At 39.7% G+C, this 27,143-nt stretch overlaps 1 protein-coding gene across 1 annotated transcript in view; it reads left to right on the top strand.

Moving 5' to 3' along the window:
- Positions 1-27,143, top strand: part of capn8 (calpain 8) — a 74,538-nt gene that overhangs the window by 711 nt on the left and 46,684 nt on the right. The window contains exons 2-3 of the mRNA XM_028820864.2: positions 8,552-8,621; positions 26,948-27,066. Of these exons, the coding sequence (XP_028676697.1) occupies positions 8,552-8,621; positions 26,948-27,066 (189 nt within the window). The remainder of the gene's footprint in view (positions 1-8,551; positions 8,622-26,947; positions 27,067-27,143) is intronic.

The following is a 27,143-nucleotide window of genomic DNA, read 5'->3' as shown; positions in this document are numbered from 1 at the left end:
AATGCATGCAGCTTTTGCTGTTAATTATTTTACAGATTAAGCAGCCTGGGAGGATGCAGGTCATTAAATCACTTGGTTGCCAGTTCAATCCCTGCACCCATATCACTGTGCGACTCTGAGTAAGTTGCTTAATCTGCCTGTGCTCCAACTTGCAATTTATATAGAGTTTGTGTACTGTAAAATGACTTGGGATGGGATAAAATCTAGAATAAAGGATGATTATTTTATTTAATTAGTCAGTCATTGTTTATCTTGTATAGCTCTTTGTCACAAAGCAAATAACAAGACAGGAGCACAGCACTTCCTAGCTCTGTTTATGGAGAGACATCCATATAGTCTTGTTTGTCGTCCTAATATTTATATATATATGCTGCGTGTTCTTAAGGAATTTGACAAATAATATGATTAATCAATGGAATGCCGTGAAATGAAAGGCTCACATTTCAAGTCAAATACTTCTAACTGACTATAATTTATAAATAGGCAGACCTACAAAGTCAGACTCCTAACAGCCTGCATACTTCATATTGGACAAGCTGCTTAAATAGTAAGTAGTAAATATCGGATATCATTAGTAAATAGTAATAGGACTACCGTAAACACAGCAGTCCAGTGTTTGTATTTGTGACTAATATTTAACCCTGTGTTTAGCTGCATAATGGAAGTCAATGTTCAATCTAAGAAAACAATTCAAACAAGCTAATACTCATAAAGTACATAATCAAATGTACTTGTATGTAAATGTTTCAAAGACGTACTCAAGCAGTTCTACTTTTTCAAAATTTATACTAATATTTTCTATATACTTTACAATTATAATTGGGATTAATAAAGTTTATCTAATCTAATGTATAAAGTGTAGAACTGGGTATAATTGATGGGTTTCAATATTTCCAAAGTGTCTACTTCATTAATTGCAAAATTCTGAATGTCACCTTATATTGGTTAAAGATGAAGATAAACATTGTAATATGGTATATCCATTCATCCATCCATTTGCATCCATCCATCCATTTTCCAACCCGCTGAATCCGAACACAGGGTCACGGGGGTCTGCTGGAGCCAATCCCAGCCAACACAGGGCACAAGGCAGGAACCAATCCTGGGCAGGGTGCCAACCCACTGCAGGACACACACACACACACACACACAGGCCAATTTAGAATCTCCAATCCACCTAACCTGCATGTCTTTGGACTGTGGGAGGAAACCGGAGCGCCCGGAGGAAACCCACGGAGACACGGGGAGAACATGCAAACTCCACGCAGGGAGGACCCGGGAAGCAAACCCAGGTCCCCAGATCTCCCAACTGCGAGGCAGCAGCGCTACCCACTGCGCCACCGTGCCGCCCCCATCCATTTGCAAATTTGCTTAATTCCAAAGGGTCAGAGAATATCCCAGTGGAATCGGGAACAAGGCAAGAACCATACCTGGTGTGGCACAAGTCCATAGCAGGGCACAGCCACCCTCACTCATATGGGCCTAATTTAGATTCACCAGCTTACCTAACCCTGTGCATCTGTGGGAAGTGGGAGGAAAACTGGAATACCTGGAGAACATGCAAAGTCCACACAGGCAGCTGTACTGTGAGGCAATTGTGTAAACCACAATTTTGTGTATTTTCTGAAATATTTTAAACATAGTTTTTGTTCAGTCTCCTACTATGTTCGCATATGATTTTTTAACAACTTTCACAACTTTTATAACTCCTTACGGTGATCTTATTCAGGTTATGCATGTAGATGAACATTATGATGACAAATACCCAGTGACTTAGATTAAGCAATTTGTATTTTAAACACTTAGAACTTCCAGGCAAGTGTGTCCAGAAAGTTACAGCTCAATATACTCGACACAAATCAATATACGCTAAAATCAACTTGATTTGAAAACAGACTCTTCTTTGGGTAGTGTCAAGTTCTTACTTGCATGTCTCCCACAGACTAGTGACAATACAACAGTACCAACAATCAACACAACACGACCAACGGGGTGCTTTGTTTCTTTAGACACGCAGTCATCACTGTGCCACCACACAATTCAATATATATGGAGAGAGAAACGTAATGTATCAGCTACATCTGTACATGACAGCAACGGTGGGATTTCTCCGTCACCATACCAATTGAATTCTCTTTTAATGCAACTTGATAAGCTGCTGCTTACTGGTGATCCTCTCCATATGACGATGTGAAACACACAAGAGCTGGGAACCGGAGTGATTGCTTTGCTGGTGACTTTTGGGAGCTCATTAGACTTTGTTCTCGGGGAGGATGAGTGTAAAGAGGGGCAAAAAGGAAAAGAGAAAGAGACAGCCCGCTGCTCTGTGATACGAAACCTTTGCAGTTACAGTTAAGACATCAGAAACCTGCTTATTTACTTGGGCCAAAGTAATTCTACTTTAGTGCAACTGGCAAAGAAGGCTGTCCTGTAATTCCGAGGCTCATAGTTGAGAGAGGCACTTTGCTTTGATTGAATTCCTGAGCCAAGAGTATATACAGTACATGTATCGTATCATCAAACAGATTTTTTTCTCTTTTTTTTAAATAAATTTTAAATAAATTCCTTAAAGCATTCAAATGACAATTGAGAAGATAAAGAGCTGTGGAAAATTGCTCTACAACCAGGGAGACATTTAATGTGTTTACAGGAGTTGCCATTCAATCCCGCAATATTAAAATTGAACTCTACTGGAAAGGATGAACCTTAATTCAATTCAGTTTTACTTTTTTTAAAAATTAGAGTTATAGAAGTACAGTAGATAAACTTTATGATGACAAATGCCCAAACCCAGAGGAAGGCAATGTGGTGTAGTGGTTAGTGCTTTAGACGTCAGATCCCACTGCTGACACTGTGTCACCATGAGCAAGTCACTTCACCTGCCTGTGCTACAACTGGGCGGGGGGGAGAAATGTAATCAATTGTATCTCTGAAATGTTCCAAGTCACTTTGGATAAAGGTGTCAGACAAGTAATATTAATAAGTAATGTGTAAAGCAATTTTAACATTCATGGATCTACTAATAGGGGCAATAAAGAATAAAACAAAATGTGAAAAGCTACCTGAATTTGAAGCCTGATTGTATATTTAATTATTTGTTTAATCAATAATAACAGAAGTGAAGTTTTGATAACAGTAATGTCTTCATAATTAAGTAACTAGAAAGAAGAGAAAATAGAAAAAAGCTTTTAGGCAAATTTAGTTATCCATTTTAAAACACAAAAAGGTGAAAATCTACCTGTCAAACAACTGAATATTTGATGAAGGCAACAGTAAGGTGCTAGAAGCGGTTGGAGCAGTTTTCCAGTCTCAGGCAGGTGAAAGCCTGTTTATTTTCTATAATCTCAGTATATTTAACACTACAGTCACTACTTACCATAGCTGCCTCACAGATCCTGCTTTAAATCCTGCATCCGTTCATTGTCTGTGTGAACTCTGCACCTTCTCACCTTGTCTGTGTGGTAAGGTGACATACAGTACATACAGCATGCCCAAAAGGTGTGCCTGTTAGTTTACTTGGTAATTGTAAAGTTGCCTGCTGTGAGTGTATAGGCTCTACAAGGATTGGCACCCTGTCCAAGGTTGGTGTGATGACCCAGGTGCCCACAGCCTTTGCATCTCCTGTCTCCCAGCACATTAATATTCCTGTACCAAGGATGGACTAGTGCAGTGAGGACACAAACAACAATACTGGTGTAAACAACCGTAGGGCAGTTTATTCTAAAAAAATTATTGTCCAATAAAAGTACAATGCTAAGTCTTTAAAAAATAAATTATCCATAAAACTAATTACATGTGAAAGTTAAAATGATCAAAAAATAAATTGCAATAATCCAAGAATAAAAGACCACCTGGACGAGCTTCTCTTTTGTCTTTCTCTGAGCTTAGTGTGTCTTTCTCAAAGTCATCTGCCCTCGGTCTTCACTGACCGCCTGAGGCACCAGCACACACGTTTATCACTATTCGTTGTCTTTCCCAGCTACCTTGGATGCCCAGAACATGACTCCATTATCCTACCACCATCTTTAGACTTCTGTAGGATGATCCCTGGAGTGTTTGGTTGCTCCTGCTGCTACAAGTACTCAATAGGAGCGACCACACTGGTTTGATCTCCAGATTCTATGCATATTTTTGATCTTTTTCCTCCTTTTTCTTTCTTTTTCCCTACCACTGTCTGTCCTACTGTGATGTTTCTATACTTGGTGGGTGTAAGTGCTTGCTTTAATGACCAACGGAGTGTCAATGAGGAGTGGCTGGAATGATCAGGCTTGCACAGGAAGTATTTGCAGGAATACAAAGATGTTTACACAGTAGGTAACGGGGGCCTGTCTACCATTGGTGGTAGTCAATTAGCGGACAGCAAGCAGTGCACCTCAAAATGACAAGAGTCGGAGAAGCAGGCTTTACAGGAGCGCGATTGTGATGGGGGGCACGAACAAGGCAGGCTGAGACACCAAAGGATACTGAATAATAGTGTAGGATGAATGCTGAGAGTACATATGGTATATAAGGCAAAGGATGTCAAATATTAAATATTTTAAAATTTATTCTATTACCTGTCTTTGATAGGAAATGTAGCTAGCTATTATTAATTCAGTATTTTATTAAGTATTCCTAATAATTACCATAATTTTAATGATACCGTCTCTAACCCAGACAATGTGTGATCCCCGGGAATGTATCTTAATTCCCACTCCCTTATTTACCAAACGCAGGCAACTACATTTTAGATGTTATCTCTGTAAGAATTGTCATGTATGCTGATAACACCAGTCTTGCTGGACTCATCTCAAATTACGGTAAGCCTGCACGTAGAAAGTGTGCTTAATAAGGCAGAAAATGAAGGAGGTGATCCAACTGGATAAAAGGTGTTACATACATGTCATGGAACTAAATGCCATTAAAACTAGAAAAGTGGTGATTGACTTTAAAATAGGGAACTAAAGTATTCTCACTTTACACTTGATGTGTGTATGATGTTGTAGAGAGGAGCAGAAACAGCTGCACTGTTAGAAGTAAGGATGTAAAAGAGCCTTGATAACGATAAGCCTTGGTTCACCCCAGCACCAAGACAAAGAGTGTGCGTTCAGATCTGGCAATCGTGACAAGTACAGGAAAGCCAAGTATTTCTTGGAGAGAGGGGTCAAAGTTGCAAAAAGGAAATTCTCAGATAAGCTACAGGAATAATCAATCCTCTGCAAACAACAGCACATCAGTTTGGAGATACCTTAAACTGGTCACTAATTACAAGAAACAAACACACGGTTCTGCTGACCCTATTCCGACTAATCAGTAAAATCAGTTTCACGGCTGCTTTGAAAGTCTGTGAGACATAAATCTACCTGACGTTCTCACTGTTCCTGCTCAGCACTTTTCTTCCCCTCGGCCTCCCACTCCTGTCATCACTGCAGATGACGTCTCCAGCTTATTCAAAAGGCAAAATTTTAAAAAAGCTGTAGGCCTGGTCTTTATTTCCCCTTTCACACTCAGGCACTGTGCAGACCACTTGTCTACAGTATTTGTAGACCTTTTCAACTAATCTTTGGATCTGTGCTCTGTTCCTGCCTGCTTCAAGACCTCTACTATCATTCCAGTAGCAAATAAATCAAAGGTCATAGGCCCAACTGACAACAGACCAGTAGCTTTAATCTCAGTGGTAATGAAGACCTTTGAACGTCTTATTCTGAATTACCTCAAGATTTCTAAAAAAGGTGTTTTGGACCCTTTTCAGTTTGCATAAGGAGCCATCCGGTCTGTGGATGATGCAGTGAATTTAGGCCTGAGCTTTACCTTGATAAGCCAGGGGCAGATGTGAGGATCGTTTGTGGACTTTAGCTCTGCTTTCAATACACTCATCCGAGAGCTCCTAGATAAGAAACTCAATCTGCCATTGGATCACAGACTTTCTTACAGACAGGAAGCAGTACAGTGTGGTTGGGCACACACATGTATGACCCATTGCCCCTCAGTACTGTTGCACCGCAGAGATGTGTCCTTTCCCCACTACTCTTCTCACTTCATACAAATGACTCTACTTCTGGTGATTCGTCTGTCAAACTTCTTAAATTTGCAGATGACATCACACTAATTGTCCTCATTTCAAACAAAGATGAGGCCATTTACAGACAAGAGGTGGAAAATCTAACATTTTGGTGCAGCCATAATAATTTGGATGTTAATATTCAAAACAACTCTGGAGATGATCATAGATTTCAGGAAACAGTCATGCACTCACCTATCACTTGCTATAAATGACTTAACCATTGGGATGACAGAATCATTTATGTTTCTGGGTGCTGTGCTGTTACAAAACCTTACGTGTGACAATAACATCCCATGCATTATTAAGAAAACCCATCAGAAAATGTTCCTTTTGCACCAACTGAGGAAATTCAATCTCCCTCCGTTCTGACCTCCTGTATAAATGTCTGGTTCGGTGCTGCCTCTGTTCAGGCTACAGCCAATCTGCAATGCATCATTAAAGCCTGGGAAAGGATTGTAGGCTGTAAATTACCACAAATTAAAGTCCAATACGAGTCCAGGATATGGAAAAGGGCCACAAAGATCATCGCTGATCCGACTCACCCAGGATATCACCTGTTCCAAAGACTTCCCTCCGGCAAATGTCTTCATGCAATGAAAGTTAAAACAGCACGTCACCTAAACAGTTTTTTTCCACATGCAGTTATTCTGAATAATCAGGTCTGAGCTTCTACTTAGTATCTGTGTATTGTATACTTACCTGCACAATGGACTGCCTGGATATTTTAATCCTTCTATCTTTTTATGTTTTATATTGGCCTTGTATGCTGCATCATATTTTATCATTTTATATTAATTTATCTTTTGTATTCTGTGTTATCCTTGGATGTTGCACCAATGCTTTTAAGATAAATTCCTACACTGAAAAAATAACATTGATGTTGTTCATTCAACGTAAATTTCTCTTTCAAGCAACTTAAGATTAGTCATTTAGTGTTGTAGCTTGAAATATTTGGTTTCAGATCTCAATCAAAGTAAAAAAAATTGTTTCTACCAAAGTAAGCTATGGTGGAGGGAATAAACTTAGAAATCCTATTTCAGTTAACTTAATATTTTAGTTTGCTTGTGTGCTGTGTTTGAGGGGCCATTTGTATATTCTTCTGGTCGATCTTTCCAGCGTGCTGGCTTTCCAACTGCCAAAAAAGAACAACAACTTAAAAAATAGATTTAGTATAAAACAAGTGAATTGCTCCTAATCACTCTAAATGATTTGCCTCAACTTAAAAATTGTGGGATCAATAAGCTAAAAAGAATTATATTGGTTCAGATTGAAAATATTAAGTGTAAATCATCACATTTTTTTTTTCAGTGTAGTACACATTAGGGTGAATTCTGATTCTGATTCTGAAAAGTAGTGCTTCAGAGTAATGCCATAGGGGAACCCATCCATCCATCCATTTCCAACCCGCTGAATCCGAACACAGGGCCACGGGGGTCTGCCAGAGCCAATCCCAGCCAACACAGGGCACAAGGCAGGAACCAATCCTGGGCAGGGTGCCAACCCACCGCAGCATAGGGGAACCATCCACATGAAGGTTCCAGAAAGAACCTTTATTTATCTGTATCCACAGAGGGTTCCATAAATAGCCATGAAAAAATGATAATAGATTTATGAAATATCAGTGGGCTCATGATTATAAAAGGACTCTAGCTGCAGTCAATAATGCCGGATAAATTCAGGTTTTCTTGATCAGTTAGTAGCCTGCTAGGTAGCCTTCTGATTCCTGTTTTGTCCTCATATGAGGAGCCTTATCAAAGTCCAAAGAACCCATTTCATATGGAAAAGAACCTTTGCCAGAATGAAATGGTTTTTTTGTCAAGCAGAGGTTCTACGAGGAACCACACAACCCAGTAAATGCCATTAAAGAACTGTAATTTTTAAGTGTGTGCTCACCACCACTTACAACACTTTAAATTTTCAGTGCCACAGCAAGCAATGTTTCTTTACTACATGTCTCTTATTGAAAACATTTCTCTGTCACAGTGTGATGTGGCAGATTCTGTATCCATGAAAAGAAAAACAATAGAGAGTAGTGAACTGTATGTCACTTTAAAGATCAAACCTCTATTCTTTCAGCTTGAAATATAAATCTTTAAAGATGTTACTGGATCTTTCACACCGTGCCTGTTATCTGTTCACTCTCATTCCATCTGCCAAACGACTGGAGTCCATCCCAGCAACAGTGGGCACAAGACACGGCAATGCAGCATAAAGCATATTCGTAAATGCCAGCATTTACAGTTGGGTCAATTTAAAGTGTCCAATTAACCTACAGAAGCATGTAAGAGCAAACCAGAGTATCTGGAGAAAATCAACACACGCCTTGTCTGTGGATATGTGACGCAGCAGTGGAAACACTACACCCAGGATGAACATAATGAATGTTTAAAGTGTAAAAATGGAAGTGTAAAATTCTGTGTGAAGTCATGTGTCTCTGATTCATGGATCTGTTCACTAAAATATCCCGAATTTAAACTCACACTGTATAATTTTGTTTGATTATTTTAGGAGTTGTGTGCTAATCCACAATTTATTATTGGAGGTGCCACCAGAACAGATGTCTGTCAAGGAGCCCTGGGTAAGTTTATCTAACTTTTACAATTCCTCATGTACAAAATATGTCTTTCAATTAAAAACATGTTATAGTTTTTTAGTCTTTCCTATTGTTACATTTTCACAACGTTCTCTATAGTAATATCAAAATTAATACAATGATAGAACCAAACAGCCCAGTGAAGTACGACAGTTTCACAGGCTAGGACTCCATTGTCTCCACCTGTTGGGTACAGATTAGATGTTCTCCCAGAGATCAGGTGACTGGAGTTTCTAAACTGGACTTTTGGGGGTTGGTTTATTTTACACATAATGTCCATCCATCCATCCATCCATCCATCCATCCATCCATCCATCCATCCATCCATCCATCCATCTTCAGTTGAATAGATCCAAAACAGAAGCCATCTTAGTTGGTACATCACATCATCTCCGCTCCTCTACCATCACCAGTATTACTTTCTCTGGCCAAAATATTCCTCTTTCCACATCTGTTACTAATTTGGGTGTTAGAATGGACTCCCAACTTACTTTTGACACCCACATCAAATATCTCTGTAAGTCATCTTTTTACCATCTCAAGAACATCGCCAAACTCCGCCCATTACTCACCCTGGCAGATGCAGAGAAGCTCGTCCATGCCTTTGTCTCCTCCAGGCTGGATTATTGTAATGCGCTCCTCATTGGGATTCCTGGCAAGAGTATCCAGAGACTCCAGTATATTCAGAACAGCGCTGCCAGGATCCTGATGAGGGTGCGAAAGCATGATCACATCACCCCAATTCTGAAAACCCTTCACTGGCTCCCTGTTTCATTCAGAATAGAGTATAAGGTCTCCCTTCTTACCCATCAGTGCATTTATGGACATGCCCCTCTTTATCTACAGGAACTCCTTACCCCTCATACCTCCTTACGCTCCCTCCGCTCTGTACACACTAACACTCTTCAAGTCTCCAGAACTAAGCTCAGCAGCATGGGTGACAGGGCATTTTCATCTGTGGCACCGAGACTGTGGAATGCCCTCCCTGATTACCTGAGAGCTCCACAGTCGACCAAGGCCTTTAAACGAAACCTAAAAACTCATCTTTTTAGAAAGTCATTTTGTTAATGTATTTTATAGATTCTTCTGTTTTTTTTTATTTTTTATTCTATTTTTACTCTGTAGCACTTTGGGATTGCTAAAATATAAAGTGCAATATAAATAAAATTTATTATTATTATTATTATTATTATCCATCCATCCATCCATCATCCAACCCGCTATATCCTAACTACAGGGTCACAGGGGTCTGCCGGAGCCAATCCCAGCCAACACAGGGCACAAGGCAGGAAACAAACCCCGGGCAGGGCGGCAGCCCACTGCAGACATAATGTGCAGTGGTCCCTAATTTGTGTCTGTCTCTGATTATACATATAGAATCACCTTTGAACAGAGTTACTAGGGGCTGTCATCTCCTCCTGATGCTCTTTGTGTCCATTTAAATCAGGATACAGTATCCAACCGAAAAGGAAAATTGGGAACATGTAATGGAGTGAAGTCTCTGGCACAGTGCAGTGACATCAGTTTATGGAGATTTGGACTAAATATAGGTTTACAAGATTACCCAAATCTGTGGTCTAATTGTATATCATCCAGTGTTTGCCCTTTGTGACTCTGAGCCTCTGCGCCAACTGTAAGAAATGTATGTAAACAACTTTCTTCTATACTCATTTTATACTCTCATTGGATAAAATGCCCACCAAATATACAGTACATATTGAATATATCAAATATTTTATGCTGTTTCTCTTTTACATTTACTATATCACAATAATGTCAACATATGCTAGGATGGTGAAATAACCGGTGTCCAGAAATCTACTACAGTTCATAAGACAGAAGAGGTGAAAACTGTTATGAAATTAAAGGTTCTGCAATAGTTTAGACTGATGAGCCTTTTGGAACTTTAACACAACATTTAAAGTTTTAATTAAAACTAGCTGTGTTACTTGGCATCACCCATAAAATTAAAAGACAATGGGCTTCGGTTATCGTCATTCAGTCAGTCAACATTTCATTATAATATGTATTTAATTCGATACTTGATTAAGCACAAAAGTATTTAAGTGTTAACAAAAAGAAAACAACTATTATCAGAAAAAAGTCTGATTAAAGAAAATGTCTCTGAAAGAATAATGAGCATTCACGAGAATCAAAACTAAGTAAAGAAACAACCTTATCAATCCATCCATCCATCCATTTTCCAACCCGCTGAATCCGAACACAGGGTCACGGGGGTCCGCTGGAGCCAATCCCAGCCAACACAGGGCACAAGGCAGGAACCAATCCTGGGCAGGGTGTCAACCCACCGCAGGACACACACAAACACACCCACTCACACACCAAGCACGCACTAGGGCCAATTTTAGAATCGCCAATCCACCTAACCTGCATGTCTTTGGACTGTGGGAGGAAACCGGAGCGCCCGGAGGAAACCCATGCAGACACGGGGACAACCTTATCAAGCAAATTCAAATTCTAACCTCCCAAGGCAAGAACTCCTCAAAAACCTCATCATTATAAATCCCAGCTCTTAACTGATAACATCACTCAGCTTATTCCAAAGGTGGGAAAGGAATCCCCAGAACTGAAGACTTTGATGAAAGTATTATTCTGTTAAATGGCTATCTTCTTATATAATACGCAACTGTGGCTGTGTGTTTGTCTGTCCAGGATTTTAAATCATCTGTAGCTCACAAACCGTTTGACCTGTTGACTTGGCATTTGGTACACATATACTACGTGACATCTACTGTCCGCTTTCGGGGTGATGATTTTTATTACTCTTTTAATTGCATGCGTACGGCTAAATCATTCTTGAGGCAGATTGAAGACTTAAATGCCAGCTTAAGTGAAAAATTAAGAAAAAACGTACTAAGTAATTGCAACACAAACACTGACTTAATCAGTTTTAATGCAAAAAGATGCCGCAAAGAACTGGGCCACTAGGGTGGAGAAAATGAGTTGCTCACGAAGCAGCAAGCGCATCAACCTCTGAGAAAATGAATGATAAACTTAAAGAGGAGGAAGATGAAAACTATAAGTCAAGTGTATTCACTGCATGTTATTCTGCAGTCCATCGTTACTGGTAGTTTATAAAAAAATGTTAATTCAATTTACTTGAACATGACTAAGGCAAATATGGGGAGACAAAAAGGAATGTATTCAATGCCTCAGGCTAGACTAAGGCTCAAAAGGTCTTTCAGTAAGGCAGCCACAAGTGATTGTCTTAATGGCCGCACACCTGCAGGACTAGGGTGTTGTGTGCCTTCCCCCAGGCCAGAAAGTAAACACAATAGCTAATCATTACAGAGTGAAGAAAATCGAAGTAGAAGACAATTAACAAACAAAATGACTCAATTAAAAAATGAAATCCAGTTACCTCAAATTAAAACAGTTGTCACAAAAACTACCAAAATATTTACAATGGAACACAAAAAAGAAAGGGACAGAGTCTGGTGTAGTCCTGATGAAAACTAAGGAAAAAAGACAACTCTCTCAAGAGATGATAAAGTTCAGATAAAATGATTTATAAAGTAGGAAATACTTTTTCTACTGCATCAAAACGCCTTGTTTTTGTTTTTAACACCACATGGCATTTAATTTATTTGAAATCACACATGGAAATCAACTGGTAGGATTATTCCCCACTTGTACATTCAATTCAATTCGGTGTAATTTTGTATACAGTAGCTCATTTCACTGAGTTCAGACTCCAAACTATGTGACAAGTTCACAGGTAAACTGCAAATTCAAACTATACAAATTACTAATTACATAATGAGTACATCTAAAAACACAAACCTCTTTAAAAAGACAGGGAAACAAATCAGTTTGAAACTGACTTACCATAAATGGAGCCTGACAACATCTCTCCATGAATGAATTGTTGAACTATGGCCGGTTGACATACAGAGGGTTCAGTTTACTATCACCTAAAACACAAGCACATTTCCTGTTAAAATGTAGTTGTCCTAAAATTTAAGTGGGTTAATAGACTCTGGTACGTATTGTGGTTATGTCATTCAGTATTTGTAGACTATACCATGAGAACTATCCCACTTCTCACACCAATGCTCCAATAGTTTAGTCCCTAACTGGTGTGAAACCCATGACCTTATGCCAACTAGCTCACCAGTGCTGAGTCAAAATGAGAAATGAGCTAAAGTAACTTTTCTCTAGTTCAGGAAACTTCCATTGCATCTTTTCAGTTTGGAGGAGGAGGTGATGTCACTCTAAAAAGGTTACTCCTTCCCAAAGAAATGCTAGAGTCATGAAGTATGGCAGATTCTCCTTTGAAAGTATGTATTCGTAAGATACTGTATATTGCTACTTGGTTTTTCAGTCACTTTCTGCTTTTTAATGATGGCTTTACATTCATATTTTCCATCCATCCATCCATCCATCCATCCATTATCCAACCAGCTGAATCCGAACACAGGGTCATGGGGGTCTGCTGGAGCCAATCCCAGCCAACACAGGGCACAAGACAGGAACCAATCCCGGGCAGGGTGCCAACCCACCGCAGACATTCTTGTTTTTTTATATGAAATTATTCATTGTTCTATAAACAATGACACTGCACACTATGAAATATGCCACTTAAAATGGGGGACAATCTTTCTGATTGTCTTTATTGATTTTCACCAAACATTATTTTGCAGAACAATCTCATCCAAGCACTCTGCTGCATAAGGTGCATTATGGATGGATGGATGGACAGGTATAATTACCTATCCTTCCACGCCAACCACCTAACCTGCTCATCTAGTTAAGGTTTGCGAGAAACTGGTACTTTTCCTGGCATCACAGGGTGTAAGGCAGACAAGCATGGGGTGCCATTTTGTCAATGGGCACTCTCACACTCACTCATAGAGAGCCAATTAAGTGATGTCAATTTTTCTAACATGGATGTTTTTTGGATGTGAGAAGAAAACCCATACTGACAGTACAGCGATCAACACATTACCTGTTTAAATTATTAACAGTGAATTTGTGATTTCAAGATTAATAAAAACAGAAATCTTAGCTGGTTTAAATACATTTATATATTCAAGTGGAACCTGGTTGTAATGATTACATCTCTGCTGCCTTCAATGAATTGCACGCCTTTTCTTGCTTTGTGTTCACTGCTGTCAGGTTACTCCTCAGCTACTGGAAGACCATGAGTCGGAGTAACCAGGTGTGTAAGTTGAATCACATCTAATATCATTCCAGCCAATCAATGTAGTGAGAAGTCGAGCAAAATGACACCTTTTATTGGCTAACTAGAAAGATTACAATATGTAAGCTTTCGAGGCAACTCGGGTCCCTTCTTCAGGCAAGATGTAATGAGTTACCTCGAAAGCCTGAATATTGTAATCTTTCTAGTTAGCCAATAAATGGTGTCATTTTGCTCAACTTCTCACTACATTCATAATGGCTAACATGGTACAACACCGTAGTTTCTACAGCTAATCAATATAATTCTGACCAAATTCTTTGTGCATTCATACAGTGCATTGAAAGTTTCTAGCATTGTATTAGAATACATTGTAAAAAAATAAATGCATAAATGTTAATATAGTTTTTACTATTTTGTACGTTCAGTTTATTAGTGTTTCTCATGTCAATCAGTGGTGCATTTGAGGGGTTTATGGCATTGCGGCCCAGTGGTTAAAGTTTCTACTTTACTAATCCAATGCCTTGAATTCGCATCCCAGCCCATTTATTTTTTGGCTCCTGTGGGTTTATTGCTGATACTCTGGTTTCACTCCACAACCCACAGATCTCCTCCATGTTAGTTTGATTAGTGACTTCACATTGGCCTGGTGGGAGTGGATATGGGTGTGAATATGAATATGCTGTGTGATAGGTTGGCATCTTATTGGAGCCTGGTGTGTTATTTTGTGTCCAGTGCTGCAGGACAAGCTCTGACTCTCTGTGGCTGTGTGTCATGATCTGGTGTATGTTTTTAAATTTTTTTAACTTATCCTTGGTCTCAAGAAATAGTTGAAACATAGTTTTGTGGGTTTTGGGAAAAAGGGAATATAATGGTTATATCTCTATTCCAGCTTGATGCATTTTTAACATAACAGTAAAGTCTGCTGGAGCCAATCCCAGCCAACACAGGGCACAAGGCAGGAACCAGTCCCGGGCAGGGTGCCAACCTACACACACAAACACACCCACACACCAAGCACACACTAGGGCCAATTTAGAATTGCCAATCCACCTAACCTGCATGTCTTTGGACTGTGGGAGGAAACCGGAGCGCCCGGAGGAAACCCACGCAGACACGGGGAGAACATGCAAACTCCACGCAGGGAGGACCCGGGAAGCAAACTTAGGTCCCCAGATCTCCCAACTGCGAGGCAGCAGCGCTGATTCAGCAGGTTGGAAAATAGATGGATGGATGATGCCATTTTGTTTTTATTGCAGGCGCTATCATTGTTAGACAGGACTGGCAGAAGTGTGTGATTTCTGATCTTATGACTGCAATGGTTTAAAACGTCAGCATCATGCACTCTTTGTTTTGCCCAAGTCTCTGGATACTCCTCAAAATCCTAGAGTTATTTTCTCTTCACTATATTTTATTGCTGGTTACAACCTTTTTCCCGTCCTTTTTAACTTCTGCCTTCAGCTTGTGTATTTGGCTCAGTCTGTGTGTAAAGACTAGTCTTTAGCCTTCTTTAGGATTTCTAGTCATGGTTTCATGCTCCAAGCTTATTTTTATTGATTCTTAATTTACTGGTTTTGACATTGGTTAGTTTATACGTCTCTTTCCCTTCTCCCAGTTTCATTCTTCATTCAAACTTCTACCAGTTAGACCATGTAGATGAAAAAGATGGTTAAAAATTTGATAATTGTGATTAAGGATTCTTATCCTAATGGAAAAATACTTTAGCGACTAACATTGATAGAACATGATTGCACTGTTGCAAAAACTTCTGAATTTAAGTCAAGGAGTGCAGTATTATTCTCTAATCTCCATACGATATAAAAGATGTTCAAATACAAGACGTCGTACTTGGAAGAGCAAACAATTCTGTACCCAACACTAATAGATAAGGTGTCAGGGCTCAACTGTCGCAAAACATAAAATAAATAAAGCTTAGTGTTTGAAGTTACAGATGCAAATCAGCATATGGTGTTGCCATAACAAAGCCTTGAGCTACTCCGAATGGCCTCCATTTCATACACCAAATATAAATGATATTAGTGTTAGGATCTTGTCACCTGTTCATTGTTCTCTGTTTATTAGTATAATCACTGTTATTAACTGTTAATACTTTGGATGTGTAGCATTTATTATAATGACATTAAAGTTTTTTTTTAAACTGGATTTGAGCAGGAAGTAGCGTCAAACAGCCACAATCTACAGAGGAGGGATTTTGTTTTTTACTTCAAATATGCCAACAGCTTTCATTTTTAATTAGAAAAGTTAAACAGTGGAGCTTTCAGAACTCATTGGGAACACTTTTTCTCCCACTAAACATGTTAATTCTTTTGCATAAGGTGTTCCTGTTTCTCTCCCCTCAGGCTAACGGCACTTTAACATTAGGTGGTGTCACATGTTCAAAAAGACATGGACGAGCAGGCCAATACAAATGAAGTCTTTGTGGCATAGCGTGCAGAGGGGTGTGGGCTTGAGCTTCATGACCAGCGAGATCTACAACTCTGCACATGGAAGGCTGGCTTATTGCCAGTACAGCTCATCATGTGAGGATGGTAATATCAGTGCTGCCAGCAACCACACCACTATAAACTAATTGGCATAATTCCACCGGAATCTTAAATGCTGCTCTCACTCTCTCACTCTAAATATGTCAATGACATTATTTTTCAAAAGTGTGGCGTGGCGGTAGAGTCACTAACAGTGCTGTCTAACTTCTGGCCCCGTCATTGTCAATGTGCAGTTTCAATGTTCTCCTTGTGTCTTCTTCTGTTCACACCTCATTAGTATCAGATATACATCAAATAGTGACTCACACGAGTGACCATAGGTATGTGTGTGTGACTGGGCCATGCCATGTGCTGCCCCCCTTTATTCTAGCTTAATACCACAAACACAGGCTTCAGTATCCTACAACCCTGATTTGTGTTCAGTATGGCTGAGAGTATTATTTTATGTAGGCCACCACCAGCTACAGCTAAAAAACACAAAGACATCCAAAGGAGGAGTGCACCAGGTGCCAGGTCAGGTAATCATTTTTTAAACATCTGAATCGTATTGTATTTAGTTCCCTTGTATGGGTACAGATCATTATTGCTTCTTCTTATGTTAAAATTCCAGTGTAATGACAGGTGGAAGAGCACAAGCTGTAGTTATATATAGAGCATGATATTATTATTCATAAGCAGACAATGGTAAAAGTCCTAGATCTATCTTAGAATTAAACTGTCAAAATGGGTCTGGTTTTTAAATCACCTGTGCCTTACTTTCCTTACATATTCTGTAATGTGTTTTGAGATTTTTCAGTTAAGAAGGATAAAAGTTTCCAAGTAATTAACCACGTCACTGGAGAGAGGTGGAATATTGTATGTACTCTGTACATGTGACAATAGTGACTGTATATGTTGTTTATTCCCAGAGTTAAACCTTTCACAGCTTTTCATAAATTTAATCCTTTTATGGTACTTTTAAAGGAGTCACTCCCTCAGTGTTGATCATAAAGAATTAATAATACAGTGTGTTGACTAATGAGTGTAGTATTTATATTCAGAGCAGGTATAAGGTTGATAGAACAAAACAAGAAAATATTACAAAGGAAAAGTGAAATATCAGAGATTAAATGTAAAAGCAATGGTTTTAGAGTGCATTAGAGAAAACTGGAGTCAGAAAAGAGATTTTTCGATGTTTGATCATATCAGCCTGCAGAGCCTATAACTGAGATCAGGGGCAGCTCTTGGATGCCAAAGTGTCCCTCATCAGCCTCACTCTGAAACTACAGTAAGTGTATGGCCATTTTGGAGCTCATGCCATAAACTGTGAAACTGGGGACGCCCCTACAAATGAACTTGGATTACTTTTAGCCTATTATTAGAGACGAGCCAGCAATTGAGCAAAGAATAAAAAGATGCAAAACGTTTCCACTCTGCGACCAGTAAAATTTATGCTATTGACCCAGGATAATAGTTGTTTAGTATTTGTATAATCCATTTTCCTCCCATATTTTCATCTCATTTGCAGCCTTCTGGCAGTGCTGGCACAGGGACTACAGGCAGCAATGTGTTGAGCTAATGAGATGACACTTTTATTAGCACAGACAATGTGTAAATATCATTTGCAAAAGGACCTCAGCTACAGCATTTCCTTCTCAACTATTCTGGATAACAATTTCATTGCCTTGCTGGATTACATCTTTTGTCTGTTAGTAAGTCTTTTTGTCTCATCACGCTGGTGGTTAGCCATGTTGAATTTACAAAAGAGACTTTCCCCATCTAAAACCTTTTCTGAGGTATTTATGGGCCAACAAACGGTGCAGAGTGTTACCAAAATCCATAAGAAGCAATATTACTTCACTTTCCTCCCACAAAAAAATCCCTTTTTAGCGAGTTTCACAGTTGCAAAATCGCATGTGAAATGAATTTTAGCATCAATATCTCAAAGCAGTACGTGACAGGAAACTTGGATCTTTTGCTCATCATTTCTTATTATTTTTTTGTGATGAGCATTGTGATGGATGGCCGGGTAAATATTCCGGCCCACCCCTCCAAGCCGCCAGGTGGAGCTCTCCCAACAGCATGGAGGTTCCCCGAATTCCAGCAGGGCGTCATGGACCTTGTAGTTTGTATGAACAGCACTGTTGGATACCATGGGGGCCACCGGGAGTCGCTGTAGGGAGGCTGTCAGACTGTTATGTGCCCTATAACCTGGAAGTACGTCCTGGTCACATGAACAGGAGAAATGACGTACTTCCAGGTTGAAGAAAAGGACTTTGACTCTGACCCGGAAGGAATGAGGACTTATGGATTGTTGGACAGGAACCACTTCCGGGTCAGGGGGTATAAAAAGACTGTGGGAAAGCCCAGACACTGAGCTGAGCTGGGAGGTAGGGTGGTGAAGTGTCTGGGAGAGGAGGATTGGTATTGGATTAGAGAGTATTGATTATTATATGTGTAGTGTGGAGTGGAGGGTGCTTTGTGCACGTAATTATTATAAAATAAAGAAGTCTTGGACTTTTACCTGGTGTTTGGCGTGGTACCTGAGGGTTCAAGAGGTCGATAACAGCCTCTACTGCTACACCATGTTTTATATAACCTGTGGACAGTGGCCACCTGGTGCATGTACATGTGACAATAACTCTGAAATGAACCGATGACACGACATTTTTATCAAGTTTTACATATTTTTGAATAAAAAGCCAATGCTGTTGTACAGAATGTGGCAGAAAAATAATGAATGATGAAGGCATTATTTTTATGGTTTCTTGTTGGTAGACATTTATTTAAGTCCATTTTATGATGAAGCACTTGTAGTTTTAGGCTTTGATATACTGCATTGTGTTTTTTAGCAATTTTACAGTAAATCAACTTTGAAAACGCTTTTTAACATTATCAGATAACATTATGTATTACAGATAGGGGTCGCTGTCATCCCCTTGAACACTCAGACCACTCGTCAGACACCAGATAAAAGTCCAAATATTATTTTTATTATAATAATACAGTGCACAAAGCACCCTCCACTCCACAATACTCATAAACAAATCAATAATCAATTACAATACACAATCCTTCACTCCCAGCAGCTCAGTCACCCTTCCTCCCAACTCGGCTCACTGCTGGGATTTCCCAGAGTCCTTTTATATTCCCTGACCTGAAAGTGCTTCTGATCCCCCAGTCCACGTGATTTTCCAGAACTTCTGGATCAGATGAAAACTCCTTGTTTTCTTCAACCCGGAAGTACTTTATTTCTTCCGTCCTCGTGACTGGGAAGTATACTGAAAATATAAATTGCTGAGCCTCCCTGCAGTGTCCCCTGGAGGCCCCCATGGTATCCAGCAGGGCTGTGATGTAAAACTCCACTGTCCATGATACCCAGCTGGAACTCGGGGCACCTCCATGTTGCAAGAAGGGCTCCACCTGGCGGCATGGGGGTATTGGCCGGGATGAACTGCCGGCCAAATACCACAACTGTTATGTTATGATATAGTCCCCCCCCTTCTACAAATGGAGGTGTTATAGGAAATCCCTAAACAGACAAGGGGAGAACATGCAAAATCCATACAGACAACAAACAGATGTGGGGTTCAAACCCAGGACACTGGATCTGTGAGATAGCAGGTTTAACCGCTGCACCTCAGTGCTGCCCTGGAACATAATTATTGGTGCACAAACCACTTGTCATTTTGCCTGCAAATAATCGAGATAGGACTTTGGTTATTTAAAATTTAATGGCAAATGATGAAGAGCTCCCCAAAAAACACACATGTGAAGTATGCTGTAATATCACATGTGAAAGGCCGTAATGCCATTTTATGTCCTGCTTAAAATTTTTGTAGAGTAGCACTTAAAGGTAGGGCGTAAATGAGTGACAATCCATGGCAACGCTAGCAAACACGCTGAGTTTTGTATGCAGTAGAAGAGATGATGGGTAAAAGAAAACAAAACGAAAAAGCACAACACCAGATACAGAGTGGTGAGTAAGAATTCCCAGCCCTATGAATGAGCAGTGTTTCACTCTAGCTTTACAGCCCATTACCTCTCATCTGCTCCCACTCGTTTTCCACACCCAGTGGTTAGTCCATTTCCACTCCTTACTGATTCAACAGCCCAAACAATAAGACGCAAACTGAATTACAGGGCGTCGCTCCCCTGCAAGGCTTTACATTTGGTTGTTGGCTGCCACTGGTGCAACACTGAAAAGACAGGAAAGAATGTGAGGGCAGAGAAAATTGCAAGATTTCAGACTAAGACACAAACAGATGGGAATCCCTGTTGTTGTTGTTTTTTTAAACCTTTGAAGTTCCAGACTTCAATCGACTAGAAGAGTTTTTGTAAAATCTGCTCCTACCAGGCTACTCTTTCAGTTTATGCAGGGCCGGATTTTCCTATAGGCTAACTAGGCTTCAGCCTAGGGCCTCAAGATCAAGAGGGGCCTACATTCAAATTGTTAGCAAAATTAAAATTACACTATTCTAAAAACAGTGAACACTAAAACACTGAACCGAAAATATGGAGAAATTCTACGCATATGACTAATAAACAAACATAAAAATGTACTGGTTAAGATCAACGCGTATTACGTATTTTATTATCTCTCATGTAATTTACAAACTTAAAAATGGAAGGTGAAAGGGCCTCATAAGTGGAATAGCCTAGGGCCTCTTTTCATATAAATCCGGCCCTGAGTTTATGCCACGATAATTTCTGACAGTAAGAAAGGACAGAATTAAACTCAGCAAAACCAGAAACAAATAAAGCATTGCATAAGAGGACTAGTTAAGGGCGTGGTGAGACTACGGGATGGCTTTGAATGAACACTGGGTCGTGGTTAAAATAAATATATGGACACAGTTGCATGCAAAAAGTATTTCTTCCAGGAAAACTGCATGTTATTGAAAACAATTATTAAATGTAATAAAGAGAAGACATTGTTTTTAAAGAGCTACAAAAGATACATACAGCTAAAGAGGAAGCTAACAAAACAAAATAACTAAACAAAATAAGGATGTATACAAAAAGCAAAAGATCTGCTGCCGCAGGGCAGTGTTGGACACTAAATACAGGTATAATGACACAGTTAAACATTTTTCCACCAATGGCTTTTCTTTTGTTAGGAATGTACTGCAGAGAATTACTGATTACAAATGCAACCCCCCCCCCCCCCCCACCCCCCCCCAATGGCTGCTTGCAAAACTGCTCAGACCAGTCAGGATGCACGCTGATCATGAGTGAACAGCCTTTTTCAAGTCCAGTCTTAGTTGGATTGTGATCTGTGCCTGTATTTATTTTATTATACTTTATTAATCCCGAAGAGAATTGCTTGTTTTTTTTCGCATACCCCTTGGGGTCAGAGCGCAGGGTCAGCATTGTACAGCACCCCTGGAGCAATTGAGGGTTAAGGGCCTTGCTCAAGAGTAGCATCTCTTTTGGCAGTGACGGGGATTCGAATCGGCAACCTTCGGGATACCAGCACATATCCTTAGCCTCAGAGCCACCACTCCGCGTCTCAGAATTACTCCTAGGTATTGCACTAAAAATCATAGTAGAGTAAGAATTTGTCCTGCCCTAGAGAAGTCTCCCATTTGTCTTCTGGCAAACTCTCTGCATTTGTTTAAACAGTGGCTTTCCCTTTGCCCCTCTCCCATAAAGCTGCGACTGGTGAAGCACCCAGGCAACAGTGGTTATCTGCACAGTCCCTGCAGTTTCAATGTGTGGAGTGTTCTTTTATCTTCATTGTGTAGACTAGGTCACCATACTGACTCACCACAAGCTGGACCTTCCAGATAAGGTGCCTCTGTCCAACAATCAATTGGAACCCAGACAGGTGATCTCTATTGGCTGCACCAGTGATGATGTTGGTGTGTCATATTAAGTAAATACTTATGTGAGAAATTTTTTTTTTTTTTTTTTTTTTGTTCTTTATTTCGCCTTATACAATTTCTTGTATTAGGAATTTGTTCGTTTTCGCATATCCCTTGGGGTCAGAGCGCAGGGTCAGCCATTGTACAGCGCCCCTGGAGCAATTACAGGTTAAGGGTCTTGCTCAAGGGCCCAGCAGAGTAGGATCTCTTTTGGCAGTGACGGGGATTCGAACCGGCAACCTTCGGGATACCAGCGCAGATCCTTAGCCTCAGAGTCACCACTCTATATTTGTATTTAATTTAGACCACTTTGCACAGACCTGTTTTCACTTTGACATTAAAGAGTCTCTTCTTTTTTAACAATTGTTGAAAAAAGCCCACTTAAATCCACTGTGATTCAATTTTACAAAACAATAAAAATGGAATAAGTTTCCAGGGTGAATAATTTTTATAGTCACTGTATACTCCTAATACAAGCGAAAATAATTTTGCATGTGGCTGAATGTAAGCTAAGGTATGAAATGTGTATAGCAAACAAGTGACATATGTGACCGTGTGCCCTTTAAAACACAAATGTAGGTTACTTACCCATTGCTGATAGTAATTACTCCACACTACAAAGACCACAGGCGTAATTTCAGTAGGAAATACTTTTCACCAGAGAATATTAGGAGCTTGACATTCCTATTAGTAAGTCAAAGAAAATGTACCGCAGTGTTACTCACAACTGAGCTTTGCAACCACAGCCATATTTTCTCAATTTGTTGGATTAGAAATAGCCCAAATTCCTTTCAAAACCTGCACAAACAGCCCTTATCAGTATAGGTGGATTAAACCTGTCTTATTTGTTTTACTCCTAACATTTGTTCCCTTAATTGTGATCCAGAAGGGTGTTGTGTCACCCTCAGCATTGTTTCACTCACAACTGGCATTGCTTTATGCTAACGTAATCGAATTTGCCTTACAAGGATGTTGGGTGGTAATCTAAAGAGGACATGCAAAATGCTTATTGTGTCATTTCTGGTCATGCCTAAAATCTACTCCTGTCCATGTATGTTTATTCCAGCAACTATGATCTTGTTCCACATTCTAAAGCAGTTAAAAGCAAAGCATTAGCCTAGCATGATGATGGACAGGCATCCCATCCAGGATTATGTCAAATCTTATGCCCAGTGTCATTAGATAAATGCAGTAATGGAAAACCTTGAAGTAAACCTACTTTCCTGTTGCAGCTGGAGAAGTAGAAGTGGGTGTACCAGATATGTGGCTTGTGTGTGTGTGTGTGAGTGAGTCCGTGTGCATGCGCGCGCGTGTGAGATCTGTTTTGCTGTCAGAAGAGTAAAAGAGGAAAATATACAAACCATACAAGCTGAAGTAAACCCGCTCAAGGCAAATTTGAAACAATAAGCTAATTTGTAATTGAAGTCACACAGAATGTTCCTCTGATTTGAGAGAGACGAGTTCACAAATTCAACAATTCTTTTCAGTGGGAAATTTTAGAAACTGCAAAAATGTGTACAGCGCACTGTATTTGAAACATCTTAACAAAACTGGAACTTTTCTGACAAATTTCCCTGAAGAATAAGTGTACCAAATTTCACCAAAATCAGTCCACTGGGAGCTGAGTTGTTTCAGGTGGCAGACAGACAGACAGACAGACAGACAGACAGACAGACAACAACAACAACATTTATTTATATAGCACATTTTCATACAAATAATGTAGCTCAAAGTGCTTTACATGATGAAGAAAAGAGAAAAAAAAGACAAAGAATTAAAATAAGACAACACTAATTAACATAGAGTAAGAGTAAGGTCCAATGGCCAGGGGGGACAGAAAAAACACAAAAAAACTCCAGACGGCTGGAGAGAAAAAAATCAAATCTGTAGGGGTTCCAGACCATGAGACCACCCAGCCCCCTCTGACAGGCAGGCATGGTATTTGCAGGAGATGCTTTACACATTTTGCACATGACTTTACATATGAACATAACTAAAAAATAGTCTCTGTCACCAGGATGGGCCAAACCTAGCAACTGATGTCAAAATAAATTTAGAGGTCGACAGAGGTTTGAGTTTGAGGCATTCTTTATAGAATAGTGCAAACACAAAGGAAAAGGATAAACAGCTTGTCTGCTCAGCCTTCTTGTTCGCTGTCTCCTCATCTCTCTGTCACATTTTCCTTTTTGTCATAAGTATCTGTCTATCCTTCCTTATTGCCAGTGACCACCATTTGCTTTTTGCTAACTTGTATCATCACTAGATCTGGCAGTAGGTGTCCAGGAGTTTAACTGTTGAAATGTTAAGCCTAAACTTCTGTGTTCCTTTTCAAGAGCAAACGTGCAACATAGTGTGTTGTGTTTCAGTTTCAAAGAAGAAGAGGTTTTTTGGTTGTGTTCATGCTGCCGCATGTGTGAGCGAGTTTTTCTGGAGAGTTTGTTGGTTAGTTTGTTGGATTTTTTGTTTGTTTTATAAAGGAAATCGTTTTTACATTGTGACCACTGGATGGCCCTGTGGTGATTGTATTAAACATGGAATTACAGTGGAGGCAGACAACCACCCCACCAGTACATTAACCCTTCAGAAATACAGGGCTGTCAGGTTTCTGCACTCTCTGTTGGTCCTGCTTAATTCTGCAAGCCTGAGCCCAGATAATTTCCAAAAGGGCACAGTGGCGTAGCTAGGGGGGGCAAGGGGGGACATCTGTCCCCGGGCGCAGCATCCAGGGGGCGCCATTTTTAAATTTTCTTTCCCTTCCCCATTGCATTTTGGCAAACAGGAGGGGGCGTGAAGTCTTCAGTTGTCCCCGGGCGCTGAAAACTATAGCTACGCCTCTGAAAGGGCAAAGCATTAAGTTAAATTATGTGCTACCTGGGCTTCAGTAGTACATTTGACAAACATGCTTGGGCTTCTGTGTATGTTTGTAGAACCACTAGGGTGTCTCCCCAACATCACACGCTAGTGATTATGGTACTCCAGGTTCCAGTCATTGAGATCACACACACAGATTGGATTTTTGACCCCTGGACAGACCTTCCTTCACTGACCTATGGCCGGCCAGCACATGGCATGCTCTGACAGCACTGTTTTACTCAAGATGCACACCAGTAGACTTTCATTCTTTCCTGATGCCTCTCTCATTCTGTCCCCTCTGGCAGGTTCTCCCCATTCTTCAAAGCATGAATAAAATGTACAGAATGGAACTGGTGCACATCTTTCACAAAGGCTACAAGAATAAATACTAACATTCTTATTTTTGCAACATGCAAGATCTTGCGTAGCAGTATCAAAATGTCACAAATAGTAGGTGGAAGGTGCATTGAGAGATCAGAGTTTAAGGGTGTGCGATTATTTATACTGGACATTCTCTTTTATATGAATTAATTGGACAGTGCACTGAAATAGCAAGACCCCAAAATACCTACTGTGAATATCTCTGTGATTTATGCTTTAAATTGAAATGCAGATATGTATATGAGTTTTTGTTATATTTACATATAGCTGTAGCATACACATACTGTCTAAACCCATTCATAAGGATTTTAGTAATATGATACACTATATCAGCTGCGAATGGGGTTCTGTGAAAGAATGCGTCATTTTACCAGAGTGTCTTTTTTACAGAGCCCAAAGGAGGGGTGTATATGAAATCGTATCCTCTATTGGGCTAATGTTGTAAATAACTTTGCAGTGAGATGTTTTGGGTTGTGTTTAAGTGTTTTGAGCTAGCATTAGGTAAAAAAAAAAAATTTTTTAAAGGACATTGACCCCTTTAAAATACATATGGCAGCTTAAGATGTAAAGCCCAACATCTTAACACTAGGCCAGGCTGTCAGTAAGTACACAGAAATAGACAGATAAGTACTGTTTCCACCTACAGGTGTTCTTAAAAGAAATGCTGCATTAATATATTACTTTATTTTTCATAAAAAGACATCACATGGTAAATATATGCCTGAGTCACAGTTATACTTAATGTAGTAATGACTATAGTGGCTGAAGAGCAAATAAACAACCCTGAAAAGAAGCAACATCAAAGTAAAACATCTAAAGATCTGAGCTTTAATGCTGACTTTATTAAACTGTGTCTTTATAAACACTTCCCATAGCACATTAGACACAGTCATTGTAGTATCTTTCACATATTGTTGATCTTTGGCCATGCACTCTGTTTGACAGAAAATTATAATTATGGATTTAAGCAGACTTTCCGCTTTGCTGCTTCATTCTAGTATTACATCAAACTTTTATATTGTTCTCTCAAATTTCACTGCTCTGTTATGGCCATTGTTGCCATTTTTTGGCTTAGTTCTACTTTGGATTTTTGCCCAGACCTGTTTTTTGAATTTCCCAGCTCTTTAACTGTGATTGCATTTCCAAGATTTTTGCCAGCTTGAACATGGCCCCTTGTTCATGTCTAATTTAGCTTCAGCTCAGCATTGCAAATCCTCATATTTAAAGAGATCATGTTAGTATTCATTTAACCTCCCTTTTAAAGTTCTTTCCTTTGGTTCTGTTCTTCTTTACAGTGTTTGGACACAAGTGAGCTTAGATTTGAGGGCAAAGACACATCCCAAATGTCTTGTTGTCTGTTTGCATTCATCTAACATGAAATAGGGGACTGACACTCACTTTTCTTCATGTTTAGTCTAAGAGTATAATGAAGCTTGCTTTTTTATTAACAATACTATTAATGATAAAGTAAATCAAAGACACCATATAAAAATGGATGCATTTCTTTGAATGGTAACAGCTAAATGGAATAAATAAGTCTGAAGCTTCTGTCTGTTCCTGTGCTAGGTGACTGCTGGCTCTTGGCTGCAATTGCATCCTTGACCCTTGATGAGGAAATCCTGGCCCGTGTTGTTCCCAGTGGACAAAGTTTTCAAGAAAACTATGCAGGAATATTTCACTTCCAGGTAAAAGATTCAGGCTAAGATGTGACAATAAACAATGTGCGATTTTTGTGTGTTCTGTTTGTATAATCAAACTTTTT

The sequence above is a fragment of the Erpetoichthys calabaricus genome, chromosome 15 (genome assembly GCF_900747795.2).
Source record: "Erpetoichthys calabaricus chromosome 15, fErpCal1.3, whole genome shotgun sequence".
Lineage (NCBI taxonomy): Eukaryota > Metazoa > Chordata > Cladistia > Polypteriformes > Polypteridae > Erpetoichthys > Erpetoichthys calabaricus.
The sequence above is the reverse complement of the archived record's forward strand: the minus strand, read 5'-3'. Positions and strand labels throughout refer to the sequence as shown.